Genomic DNA, 13,651 nt, shown 5'->3' with positions numbered 1-13,651 from the left:
TTTTTGCGGATACAGACTAACACGGCTACTACTCTGAAACCTGAAAATATATATAGAAAAATTTCACAAGGCTGTGCTGTGATAAAAAAGTGCTGTCGAGCACTGGTGGAAGAATTTTAACAACACAGAATATATTTCAATTTTTCGAATCAAGAATTTCAGACTGCATTTCAATTTTTTCAAAAATGTGTTTCTGTTTCATCGAGTGAAACAGACTCATTTTTCATTTTTTGGAAATGTTTGATAGAAATTTGTTTATCAAGGATATTAACCAGCGCATTACCTAAATGTCACTGGCAAATTAAAAATGCTGATATCCATTTCAATTCCTGTTTCAAACATGTTTGATAAAAATGTCGATAAACATTCCAATTAAAATGTCACAAAAGACTTTTGGCAAAAGAATTTTTTTTAGGATAACAGAATTTTACAATTTTTTTTCATATAATAAAGGTAATTTCTCAATGAAAAAACATCCCGTTTGAAAACTTTTTAACAGTGTTAGTGCTATTATTTTAAAGTACGGTCCCATTATGAAAAAAACCCCAGTACAAATGCCAGGGATCTAGATTTATTGTCTTGCAATGGCTCCCTAGCAAATGTGTTTCATTTTCAGGTGATGTTTCTAACTATTGACACTGAAAACTCATGCTGGGACCAGATAATCAAGCTGGCTTCTTTCCTCCTGGTGCACTGCCACTGGTAGTAAAGGTTCTATAGGCCAAACAGTGCCCTCATTTACTCCCATGAAACCTCACGGTCTTCAGTGACAGCCTTGTGTAGCACATGTGTAGCTGATTGGAATCTAGTAAACAATTTCCTCAAGGCACAAGAAAGATCAGAATCCAGCTGTGTGTTGGCTCTGCAGGCCTAGCAGGACTAAAAAGCAGCAAAATCTTTCCTCCCATCCCCCAAAGTCTGAATAGAGGATTCTGAATCTACACAAGGAATAGATCTAATGAGTGAAGAGGTACAATTTGTGCCTACTGTAGTCATCTGAGTGCAGATCCACTCTCATTGGGTTGGGGCTGAGATCTGAAGGAGAACCTCAGCTCTGTTGATTTGGCCTTCATGTTCATTTTTAGATTAACATTACTATGGACCCTGAATCTTCAGATAAAAAGTATTATTGTAACTAATGTGATTAGAAAACCACAGCAAACATTTGTATCATGTGCCATTGGCCAACAGTTACTAAGAATGAGAGGTTACTCACCTGTCCAGGAACTGGAGTTCCTCGAGATGGATGCTCCATGAGACAATGTGCATACCCATTTAGTCATCAGTGCTCACGGGTCTGTGCCTGCACCCTTACAACTCTTTGTGCTCCAGTATAAAGGCCTGCCACTGCTCCAGTTCCTTCTCAACCTCGAAGCCCAGCAGGACTCCGAAGCTGAGGGGAAAGGAGAGCAGTTGATGGAGTACCCACAAGGACAAAACATCTCGAAGAACTCCAGTCACTGCAGAAGGCAAGTAACCTCTCTTCTTTGAGTTACTATCCCTATGGGTGCTCCACGTCAGGGAATTTATGAGTAGTATCTCAGCACAGAGGAGGGTGCTGAGCAGGTGACTCAGTACAGGCTGGAAAACAGATTCACTAAAGCCTTTCTTTAGGTCTTGAAAAGCCTTGAAATAATCTGTGTAGGATGGCAGAGGAGGCAGAGCTGCCTTGTCTGGACAGGAGGAGGATTGTGGTGTCTCCTCCTCTACCCTTAAGTCCTGTTTCTCCAGAGACTTTTCTTGAGGAAGAAAGTCCTGAAGTGCCGATGGCTGTTGATCTTCACAGGTCATTTTGCATGAGGGCACCCTATAGAGCTGGTCATCGTAAGGGGCCCAAGGGTTCAATAAGGCCCACTGAGGGGGGGCATAAAGGAAAGGAGTGGGACCCAGAGATTCTCCTATCAAAGGTGATGGGTCATATGCTGACTGGTTACAGGGGTCTCAAAGGAGGAGTCTGGAATTCGAAAGGGATGGAATCCTAAATGGAGGCTGAGTCCAAGGAAATGTCCTCTCCTGTCTCCAGTGGAGAAGCTAAAGGCGCCACTACTCATGCTCGGATGGGTACAGGGGACTGAGGAGAGATGGGCAGCCATGTTGTAACCAACAGATTAATCTTTGTATGAGTATGGGACAGTGCTGGAGGGCATGCCGGTTCTAGTGGGAAATCCCCCGCATACTCTTCAACAGAGGGGATTAGGGCTCTTCCATAACCCAGAGGTCCTCATGAGAGAGGAACCTGGATGGTACCAAAGATGGTACAGATGGTTGGTCTGTATACTTTTGATAGCTATGGGTAGAGGGAAATGGTACCAGGTGGGGTGAAGACAACTTTTGTAAAGAGTCCTTGCCCTTTCAGGGGTCCTTCAATTTGGAGAAGTATGATCCGATGAAGCAGCCACATGGGGTTACTTGTTGGAAGGCTTCATGGCAAGCAGCTTAGTAGTAGAAGACTTTCTTGGTGGTGCCAGCATCTTGGTACCATGACAGCCTTGGCAGTACTTGCACTGGGACATGAGGTCTCCTTGCTCCCTGGTCTTAGTGGTGACTTTTCCCTCCTCTTGGTCTCTCTTTCAGGGGAGTGGGGTCTCTTACACTTAGAAAACTTCTGGGTGACCAAAGCTGCCCTATGGTATCTGCTTGACAGAGCTGAGGAAGCCACTGGAGTGCTGTGAGTGACTGAGGCTGATGTATGGAGGACGGGGAATCAAGATACTCCTGGTTCCTGCTCTTGAAGCTGGAGCACATCTTACACTTGGCTGGGATGCGAGACCCTCCAACATAGCAGAGGCAGCTGGAGTGCTCATTACTGAGGAGAAGAGACCTGTGGCAAGTCTGGCAGAACTGGAATCCCAGGTTATTGGGCATAACCTCCAGAAAAGACCACAGACTGGCAGGAGCCAAGAGCAGAAAGGCCCTGATTGCAAAGAAAAAAGGGAAAGGGCAATTCCCCCCTCCCAAAAGCACAAGACTGTACTATAAAAAAAGGAATAAAGAATACTATCAAGATAAGACAAAATAAAATAAAAAATAAACCAGCTGTGTCAGCTAGCTAGCGGACACTGCAAACTCCATCTCAAGCCAGCGTGGTTGGAAGGAAGTAGTGGGGTGGTGGGTCAACCCCTCCCTATATGCCCTCATACCAGTGCCCAAGGAGGCATGGGACGCAGGCACGGAGCTGCAGGCACTGCTGACAAAACTCTCTGATCAAGAGTGCACAGGTGTGCACACCACCTCTGGTGGAGCATCCATGGGGCAGTAACTCAAAGAAGCTGTTCTATGTTAGTATTTAAGATTACGAAGTCAGAATAGTGATCATGTTGCTGTAGATATTATTTGGCATGCATGTAACCAATACCTTAGAAAAAGAAAGGACAGACTAGTAGCTGTCATGTTACTGGGAAAAATGCCAAAATCTGATCTGACTTCAAATAGTATGTATATGTCAGAATAAACCTAATATCACCTACGGGCTTAATCCAAAACCCATAGGAGTCCTTCAGTGACTTCTGTGCACTTTGGATCAGGACCCAAATGAGAAGGAGATGGGAGACCACGGACAGAACTTTTAGAAGGGTTCAGCACTTGCAGTCAGGACCAGGTTTTCAAGTGCTCAGCTCCCATTTAGTCACCTAAATTCATGGCCAGATTTTCAAAAGAGCTCAGCACATTGGCTGCACATGCTTCCCTAGGAGCTGCAGGACCCTCAGCAATTGGAACATTTGGCCCTTTGTCGGGGCCAGACTTACAAAGATGCCCAGCTCCCATGGAGGCATTTAAAGAGGGCCACAGCTGCAAAATGGCTCAGCAGCCAGCAACTCCCATTGTGATACTTAGCCAGATTTTCAGAAGAGTCCAGCACCCAAAATGTGCTTTTGAAAATCTGCCCCTTTAATTAGGTGCCTAACTGGGAGCTGAGCTCTTGTGAAAGTCTGGCCCCAACAGTGGGTGCTGAGCCCTTGGAGATCTGACCCCGGGCTCTTCTGAAAAGCTGGCCTCACGGCTGAAAGACTCTCAGTCATTGTCTATGAATGGGGATCAGAACCCTGAACAGTATACAGTACTTCCTGCTCTTCATTCCCCACTGCTACAGCCAGTCTATTATCTCCACTTTCTCACCTGCCGAAATAATAAAACCCGCTTTTTCCCATGAACAAGAAAACAATACTCTGTAATATTTAAACTCATTAGTCATCAGCTCTTTAAAGGAACTAAATCAATGCTCAGCAGCTGCTCTGGAGAGCTGGAAAAACACAAGAATAAGTCAAGAAGTTCAGATGAAACAACAGTTCTCTAAAGCTTCCCACCCCCTCCGTCTCTGAGAGACACTGGATCTTTTTAAATAGCCGTCCAAATACATGTATGTTTCTGGTGGTCAAAGAAAAACCACCCCCTCTTTATTTTTTTAATCTTATGATATACTCAAATTGCGTACAGCTCTTACCACCCACTCCCAATAACCCCACATCTCCCTTAATGGTGACCTGCAAGGAGTTTTTTGTAAAAGATGGGTTTGTGCCTTTTTTGCCTTTGTTATGATGTAGAAACAGAGGCTGGGAGTGCTCTTTATTTTCTTTAAAGAAAAGTTTTCCCACCTGCTTGTTTGTTACTTTAGAATGGGGTAGTCAATATGCAGACCACAGGTCAGACACTTTTGAACAGTCAGCAAAATCTTTTAATTTACTTATTATTATCATGATTGTTATTATTTTTTCTGAAGTCTGGACCTTGACTACACCTTGACTAAGAAATTTGGACCTTGACAAAAAGATAATTGATTTCCCCTGTTTTAGAATATAGCGACAGAGCAATAAGGACAAACCTTATTGAATTAAGTTCAATCTCCCTGAATTAAGATCACTGTATTAAAAATGCAAATGTTTCTGTGTTATTGTGGGATTGGACATAACACCTGTGGGGGGAGACATGGCAGATGTAAACCCTGGAGGGGGTAAAGAGCTTCAAAGCAAATGATTTTCCAGACAAGAATGAACTTTTAAAGTTATGTGGGTTTCTCAAAATCTCTACGGGTAGGTGTATGCAAATGTACCCTCTTTGGTTATGCAAGAACTCAACCTTTTGAAGCTTTGCCCTGAGGGTGGGACCTTTGTCTGCTGATCATCCGTTTCACAGGGACAAGATCAGAGGCCCAAACTGTATAAAGGAGGAACCCATAGATGCAAGGGTGTGGTTGTTCTGAGCCATGGTGGTTATGGCCACGCAGCCACAGAAAAAATCTTTGGTGGGGTTTGAAGGACTGACTCCTGCCAGAGCCGTTGGAGTTGGAGTGATCTCTGGTAAGCTTATTAGCATGTGTGTAGGTTGTTTTATGGTTTTTAATATGTTTTTTCCATAATGCTTTCACTTTGAGAATCAATGTGCTTGCTTAGAACTATGGCCAAGTACATTGTTTATAGCCTCTGAGGAGAAAGCAAAGCAGGCCTGCTTAGGCAGTCTGACTTGCTGGGGTATTTACAGGGTAGGCAGGGAACTATGCACCATGGAAACACCCCAATCAGGAGGGAGTGTTGGATCTTTAACAAAGACCTCATCTATCTAAAATGTTATTAGACAGTGATGTTAAATAGATGTTAATGAAACCAATAAAATCTAAAGATTTTAAAAATAAATATCCCTTCCGGTCTCAGTTGCTTAACATTTTTACTTTCTTGGCTCTTGTCATGTAGTCATTTCACAAGCTCTCCAGTCAGTACAGAGTCTTCCAGGCTAGAGAGAATCTGAAATTCTAATGTTAAAAAAAAAAGCAAAAATATAAATTCTCTCTTAACTGAAAAAACAATGTTCATGCCTCTTTATTATCAAGCAAAAAAAGACACAAGCCCAATTTTGTTTTACTTGCAGGTCATTTTTAAAGACTCTAGAACCTCAACAGTTGAGCTTCGATTGGAAATGTAATAGGACTCATTATGAATTAGGAAGTTTACTTAGTAACTTATTCAGTTCACGGGAGGTTTCCTCCTAAATGGCACCTGCATGTCACCCAAGTGCTCAGAATTTTTCTTTCAGAGAAACCTGGTCTGTTTCTTTGTGCCATGTGATATAGCTCTCTTTCTATCTGACACCCAGTGCAGATTTAATTATTTTGTAGAGTTCACCTGTGACAACCACAGAGGAATCTTGGACTGGAGTTTTTGCTTTAACAGGAATGGATTCTATCAGCACATCCTGCAGCTGGATCGTTTTAAGTGCTAGTGCAGTTGTAAATCTGCCTGTTTTTTAACAAACCTGTTCAGCTTCAGATGAGAGGAGTCCTAAGACAATGTCTGGTTTCAGGCTTATGTGTTTCATCCCAACAAGGCTGAATTTTTCTAGGTCTAGTTTTCGGAGGATTCTAGCAAGGCTATGAGCCCAGACACCAGGTTTGATCAGCAACACAGTACAAAGAAGCTGGGCTCCTGTAACAAAAAAGCATTACAGTGAAACCAAAGATGTTTAAAGCACTGAGCATTGGTACTCACTCTCGGTAATTTTAAAGGCAAACAACGTAATCGTTTGTCAGCTAGGATAGGCATCTAAAGAACAAGGACTTTTAAAAGCAGCTGGCATGCAGTCCACAGGACTGTACTGACAGAACCAAACAAATACAGAATAAGGCTGTGGGTATGGTTTAATATTTTAGTTTTAAAATATATCCAGACCAGCCAAGGCCAGAAGGGTGATTCTATCCGATACCTGAATATCTGTGAGCACTACCTATAGTTCCAAACATTTTATACCACAAGTTTGTAGATCCAGAATCAATTCATATCAGATCTTCATGTGGGATGCTAATTTTGCATATGTTAAACTTGATAATCGAGTCCCCTTTTCCATGTAATATAAGATCAGAACAAAGCCAAAGTTACCACAGGATATAAGATACAATCCTTATGGCAACCACTGAATCCTTATCATTCTTTATTTAGATCCCATGTTTCGGTTTCCCTACTAGGACTATGCTGTTTAGTAGGGCACTGTCAAATAGCTTAGATCTAAAGGCTCAGATTCTTAAGGGTACTTAGGCACAAAACTGCCACTGATTTTGGTGGGAGTTAGATGTCTAAATATCACTGAGGATCTGAGCCAAAATCACTTTGTGTGTGACCCAAACTTCCCTCTAGAGAGCTGAGAGCCGAGCTCAGCATCACTGTGCCTATGCCTGAGAGCCACAAAAAGAAACTGACTAGAAATGGAAAGTGAAACTGATCAGGCTAGCTTCACTGTCCTCACTGGGTGAAATGCATAAAGCAAACAAACTGTGAAAGTGTTGACATTTACATAACTGCCATTTAAAATTCTATCAGTCTCTGTAATCAAAAGCACCATATTATTAGGAGTACAATTATGATTTTTATCCTGATAACATCTTTTTAAGACTTGTTGGCAAAATGTAATGTCAGAAACAGTGAACTGGGACCCGTCAGCTCCTGGTGCCTAACCATGTCAGCTAGCATGAAGCATGTAATAAGTATTGCAGGCTGCTAATACTGTTACCATTATTATCTGTTTGCGTACATCAGATGTCACTTTATGTTTTCTATGCACCATGTTACTGATTATACAGATGTCAATGCAATGAAGCATCAGTGATATTACATATAATTTGATGCATGGAGTTCTTTACAAATGGCAAGAGACATGTTATTGATTCATGACACAAAGCAATTTGGAGCCAGATAAAAAATAACAACATGCCCCTCATTCTGTGTACACCTCAGTGAGACAAATTAACCCATTTTCTTCTGGGAGCTCTGACATTATAGGATCTCATATTTTCTGTACAAAATCCTTGAACAGAAAGGTAAATGCCATAGCAACAGCTTGCTATGCAGAGGCAAACCTCCCTGCTACCCACAGCTACTGGTGTATAGAATGGCAATCTAAATTACATATTGTTACATAAGTAGTCATTGTCCTCAAGATGTTTTACTCACCATCTGCTGTGTTTCTGGGCAAACATTCCTATTCTTTCTGGTATGTGGTTAACTATATGTGCTGCATATTTATACATATGTATATAAATTATCCACACCTGAAGGTGTGCACATGTTCTTACCTTCAGATAAGCCTGCAAAACTGACATCTTCAGATTCCCCTAAGAGCCATACACTGTCCCAGATTCAATCAGTTAATTGCCCACATATCAATGGGGACTCGCCATGCTGATCATGTGTTACTATAACCCTTAATTTGTAGGCCTCTGGTGCTCCCCAAAGGTCCAGGCTGATTTCCCCCATCACTTCTGACTGCTCTCTGGCCTTCCCAGGTTTTGCCAATGCTTTTCTAGCCTTTGTTACCTTTTCTTCTGTTCTGTGATACTCTCAACTCCCATCCTGGTGGCCAAGGTTTGGCCAAGTGTCTAAGTTGGTGTTGCTTTAAAGGGGTTGAAGCCAAACTGCTGCATTGTCTTCATATACACTCCTAAACTGGAGAGGTGTGTTTCCTTCCTTCGGGTGTGTGGGTGGCTTTAAATCAATACAACCTCAAGAGAAGCACATGTCAGGTTCCTGGGATGTTTAGACAAGGGCGTGTATATCACTGTCTGTGTTCAAGCCCAGGGTAACATCTTGTGCAATTCCAACTGTCATCCTTTTCCTTGGTCCCTGTTGGTATCTATCCAAGCTGGCTCCACAAAGGCCTTGTTAAACCCACTTCCCCCCCAGGAATATTTGCTGAACAACAACTATGTTTAAGAGAGTGAAACAGAGAGAGAACCCTGCCCTCCTCACCTGCTTGCATGTAGGTGAACAATGGCTCTGCATGGCCTCTCCGAGTCTCTCCCCCTATAGAAGAACAGTGAATTGACTTTAATAAGTGAGCATTGCTTTGGGACAGCAGTTGGGAGTATTGTCATCTCTGCTGTACTGCAACATATGGCAGTTACACAGACGCTCTTCATGATGTACGCTTTGTTTTCAAATATCACATCAGGACGTACATGGCTTGATTTCAGAAGTGCTGAACACCAACAAATCCTGTCAAAGTCCACGTACTTTGCTCACTGAATAGGGAGTACTCTCAGGGACAATTCCCACCCACTTTAGGGCCCCTTTACACTACCATAGCAGTGTCAAGGGCCTTAGTATAACTGAGAGTCAGGCCCCCTGATGAGATCTTAGGTACAAATGGTTTTCCTGTTTGACAGGGTACCTGCGATGGCCTACACTGGGCAGCTATGGGAAGCTTAAGGCCAGTTCAAGGTACATGTGAACCAGGAACAGTGGAAGCTCCCTAAAAGTGAGGGGGGCCATCAGCGCCCAAAACCGTGGCCCCACCCCCCCTGCACAGCTCCTTCCCCCTGAGGCCCCGCCCTTGCACTGCCCATTCCCCTGAAGCCCCGCCCGTGCACTGCCCCTTCTTCCCAAGCGGTCACTCTAGCACCGCCCCTTTCCCTGAGGCCCTGCCCCCATGAAGCCCCTTCTCCATGAGCCCCCACCCTTGCACTTCCACTTCCCCCAAGGCCCCGTTCCCACGCCGCCTCTTCCCCCCAAGACCCTGCCCTCTGCTCGCTCCTCTCTGTCCCCTCCACCCTGTGGCTCACCCTTACAGTCAGTAAAAAGTGATGGGGCCATCGCCTTCTGACCTCCCCTGCTCCAGAGCACCTGATGTGAACTGAGTAGTTTTTGCTGGAGCCCTGTTTTCAGCCCCCCACCTCCAGAAGAAAAGTGACAGATGAATTACTTTGATATCCTCATCAGGACTTTAGTGATAACTGTATAAAACAGACCGTTCAGTCACAAGCAGTGATGAGCTGCCAAAATCTGAAGAACCGATTCCTTCAGTCGCTCCAGGTCTTCAGAGGCACGTCCTTCATTCGCTCCGGGTCTTTGGTGGCACTGAAGGACCCGATTGAAGTGCCACTGAAGACCCGGAGCGAGTGAAGGACTCGCTGCCCAAGACCAGGAGCGAGTGAAGGACCCGCCGCCAAAGTGCCGCCAAAGATCCGGAGCATCCGCCGCCGGGTGAGTAAAAATTAAAAAGGGATTCTCAGCCAGGGGAGTCTCCCCAGCTGGGAGCTCAGGTGGGCCAGACAGGACAGTCCTGGAGGCCGGATGTGGCCCGTGGGCAGGAGTTTGCCCACCCCTTTAACAACCGGTTCTAAACCAGCTTCAAAATTTAACAACCGGTTTGCGTGAACAGGTGCGAACCGTCTCCAGCTCACCACTGGTCCCAAGGCCAGCACTCTGAGTCACCACGCAGCTTGACAACCGGTAACAGAATGAAAAATGCTACGAAGGAATCCCAAGGGTTGGAAGTCCATGGAAAACCTTATGCAGAAACAAGCAGCTGCATTGTTCACAACCCCTAATATATATTGCGCCTTCAGTTGCCTTAACTCAAGTGCTGGGACGCTTATGACCTTATCAACAAACTAGGAAAAAATGGGCCCTCCATCTGAACTGCTGCTCTGGGACTGTTCAAGGGAACAGCGCTGGAGAGGTTACCAAAATGTCTAGGCATATTAACACTCATGTTTATAGAAAAGGAGTACTTGTGGCACCTTAGAGACTAACAAATTTATTTGAGCATAAGCTTTCGTGAGCTACAGCTCACTTCATCGGATGCATGCAGTGGAAAATACACTGTAAGGAGAGTGATCAGGTAAGGTGAGCTATTACCAACAGGAGAGAAAAAAAACCTTCTGTAGTGATAATCAAGACGGGCCATTTCCAGCAGTTGACAAAAACGTGTGAGGAACAGTAGGTGGGGGAGAAATACATTAGGGTTGAATAAAGACTGGGAGTGGATGTGTCATTATACAAAGTAAAACTATTTCCCCATATTTATTCCCCCCACCCCCACACTGTTCCTCACATGTTCTTGTCAACTGCTGGAAATGGCCCGTCTTGATTATCACTAGAGAAGGTTTTTTTTCTCTCCTGCTGGTAGTGGCTCACCTTACCTGATCACTCTCCTTACAGTGTGTATGGTAACACCCATTGTTTCAAGTTCTCTGTGTATATAAAATCTCCCACTGTATTTTCCACTGCATGCATCCAATGAAGTGAGCTATAGCTCACGAAAGCTTACACTCAAATAAATTTGTTAGTCTCTAAAGTGCCACAAGTACTCCTGTTCTTTTTGCAGATACAGACTAACATGACTGCTACTCTGAAACCTGACTCATGTTTATAAAACCATTCCCTGTGAAGGGACTGGATGACTCAAGGGACGGGCAGTGGAATATGGAGTCTTTCACCTTTAGGCTACTGGTTGATCTCCAGCCTAAATGCACAAAGGCTGAGCAGTGTTATTACCACTTGAAGGTTCTTTGATAGAATGAATTCGTGGATCTCAGTCCAGCTACAGCAGACAGGTCTCAAAACCAGCTAACTGTCCCCCTTTACTGGCATTCTCAACAGAGGGGCCAGTGGAGTGAAGGGGCCAAGGAGACTGAACTCCCTTCAGGCCCCTATAGAACATCCCTCACCATAATTGTTTGGATATGTTGCTGGGGAAGCTTGTGCTGCTGCCTGTTTAGTGAAGTGTAACTTTATACTTTTAGTATAAGTAAAGGCCTTCAGTCTCCCGGGGTTTCAGTCTGGCCGCTTTAACAAACATTACATTTGATTTAAAAAGCAAAACCAGGAAATCCTGTTTGTTAGCAACAGACTAAGTCATTACACTCCTTCTGACTTCATTACAGTGTGGTTTCCATTTCCCACAGCCCTTTATCTGGGAGCTGCCTACCCGCTGGATCACTTCCTTTTAATAAGACCTATGTTTCTTTCCATGGCTATTTTTTGTTCTGGTAGAATAATAAGCAGGACTAAGCGGCAGATCTGACCCTGAAGCTCTCTGGTAATCTCTCAGGGTGTGTCTGCATAGCAGCTGGGAGGTGCGATTCCCAGCATGGACAGTCTGGCACTAGCTCAGCTCAAGCTATTGTGCTATAAACAATGGTGTGGACATCAGGGTATACGGGGCGGTTCTAGCTAGGTCTGAGCTAGGTGGCTAGCCCACACTGCTGACTATGCTGCAATGTCAACACCGCTATTTTCCATGTGCTAGCTCAAGCTCTCTACCCACGCTGACAAGCACATCTCCCAGCTGCTATGCAGACACACCCTTAGTGATCACATCCCCATAGCACCTATTTTTTTCTTGAGTATTTTGGGAGCCTCACTGTTCTTGGAACTGTGTTTAGCCCTACGTTCCTTGACAGCCCTAGATGGGACTGCCCCTCTGTCCAGGACAGGAGGAAGGATGTAAAGAGAAAGCACTGTAAATTATCCAGCGATTAGGGCACTAGCTTAGGACTCGGGAGATCTGGGTTTAACACCCTGCTCTGACACAGATTTCCTATGTGACCCTGGGCAAGTCATTTAGTTCCCCATCTGTGCAATGGAGATAATAGCACTGCCCTGCCTCACATGGGGGATGTGAGGATAAACATATTAAAGACTGTCAGGTGCTTAGATACTATGGCCATGGGGAAAACACAATTATCAGAGTTGGACAGACAGGAGCTCCCACTAGAGACGGCTAGGGACCCTTCTGAACTGGCTCCTAGAGTGAAAGGTGTCCCCACCCTGTGGTCAGCGAGCAAAGGACGGAGTCTGGACCTTCTGATTACCCAGGCTGGCCACTTTCCGCACCATTTCACGGGTCAGCCTGAACTTGTGCACAGGTCGCCTTCCGTGTTCTACTCCATCTGCAGAACTGTTGGTTTATTCCCACTCCTGATGCTGGTCTATCAAAATGATATTGTAACAGAAATCAAGAGCAAGGGTGCAAGTCCCTGCCTGCCCGTCCCCCAGTGAAAACTGATGTGACCCAAGCTGCAGGCCCCTCATGCTGGCACCACCCAGTGAAGGGACTGCAGTGATCAAATCACCAACAATCCACACTGGGCCAGCAGCCTGAAGCCCACTAGCCCACAAAATGAGGAGGGAAGGGCCATGGTCAAGGAAAGGGTGTCACCAGGGCACTGATTCAGCATACTCCCTGGCAGCCTCCACAGTAGGACTCCTATGGACCCTGACCTGTTAATTAAAGCTGCTCCCATCATGGTACCCCTTGCAGAGAATGACCTGCCCCCCGTCCTTCCTAAGCACAGGGGACTGCAAACTGCAGCCCGGGTCTATTAATGCAGTGGTGATGCATATGACAAAAGGCTGCAGAATTATAATTTTTTCAATATTTATTTTAAGAATAGGGAATAATTTGAAAGCAAACTGAGCCCATGTTTCTGGTCTTACCTTCAGCCCTGGAACCTCTGACAGATGGTGGCAGGTACTTCATAGCAGGGCGACGTTTGCAATCTGCAAAGGGAAAGAGATGTGCTTTTTATGACTAATCCTAGTGTGATAGTCACGACTGCTTGTTGAGATCAGAATTGTAACTATATGTACCATGGCAATAGGAGTGGGCTTTAAACAGCTGCAAACCACCCAAGGGAAGAATTGCTCTTCAGAATAAAAGACCCCCGATGGAGAAAACAACAGGAGGAAAGAATTCAGAGTGACCCTGTAAAAGAGTTCCTGCTGGCTGCTGGAGTCATGGTTAATAGCAGTATGTGTGCTGCCTTTTTACCACTGACAATGGCCTATCTGGGCAAACTGAGATTGTAACCACCACCTTCCTGTGCAAGCTGATCTCACAGCCCTGCCTGAACTTTTCTTGCACCAGGACTTTAAGGCAGGTCAATACC

General features: G+C 44.8%; 1 protein-coding gene across 11 annotated transcripts in view; it reads right to left on the bottom strand.

The window, feature by feature from the left end:
• Positions 1 to 13,651, bottom strand: part of DNAAF8 (dynein axonemal assembly factor 8) — a 150,689-nt gene that overhangs the window by 21,685 nt on the left and 115,353 nt on the right. For 9 of the 11 annotated variants that reach the window (XM_075132866.1, XM_075132867.1, XM_075132870.1 and 6 more), the window contains 3 exons: positions 13,200 to 13,262; positions 8,727 to 8,780; positions 6,244 to 6,413 (listed from right to left, as the gene is read on the bottom strand). In XM_075132866.1, coding sequence (XP_074988967.1) covers positions 6,244 to 6,413; positions 8,727 to 8,780; positions 13,200 to 13,262 — 287 coding nt within the window. The remainder of the gene's footprint in view (positions 1 to 6,243; positions 6,414 to 8,726; positions 8,781 to 13,199; positions 13,263 to 13,651) is intronic. The other 2 variants (XM_075132869.1, XM_075132871.1) reach the window with 1 other exon arrangement.

Source organism: Caretta caretta, chromosome 10, assembly GCF_965140235.1.
Source record: "Caretta caretta isolate rCarCar2 chromosome 10, rCarCar1.hap1, whole genome shotgun sequence".
Classification (NCBI taxonomy): domain Eukaryota; kingdom Metazoa; phylum Chordata; order Testudines; family Cheloniidae; genus Caretta; species Caretta caretta.
Note: the sequence above shows the minus strand (reverse complement) of the source record. Positions and strands in the feature narration are given on the sequence as shown.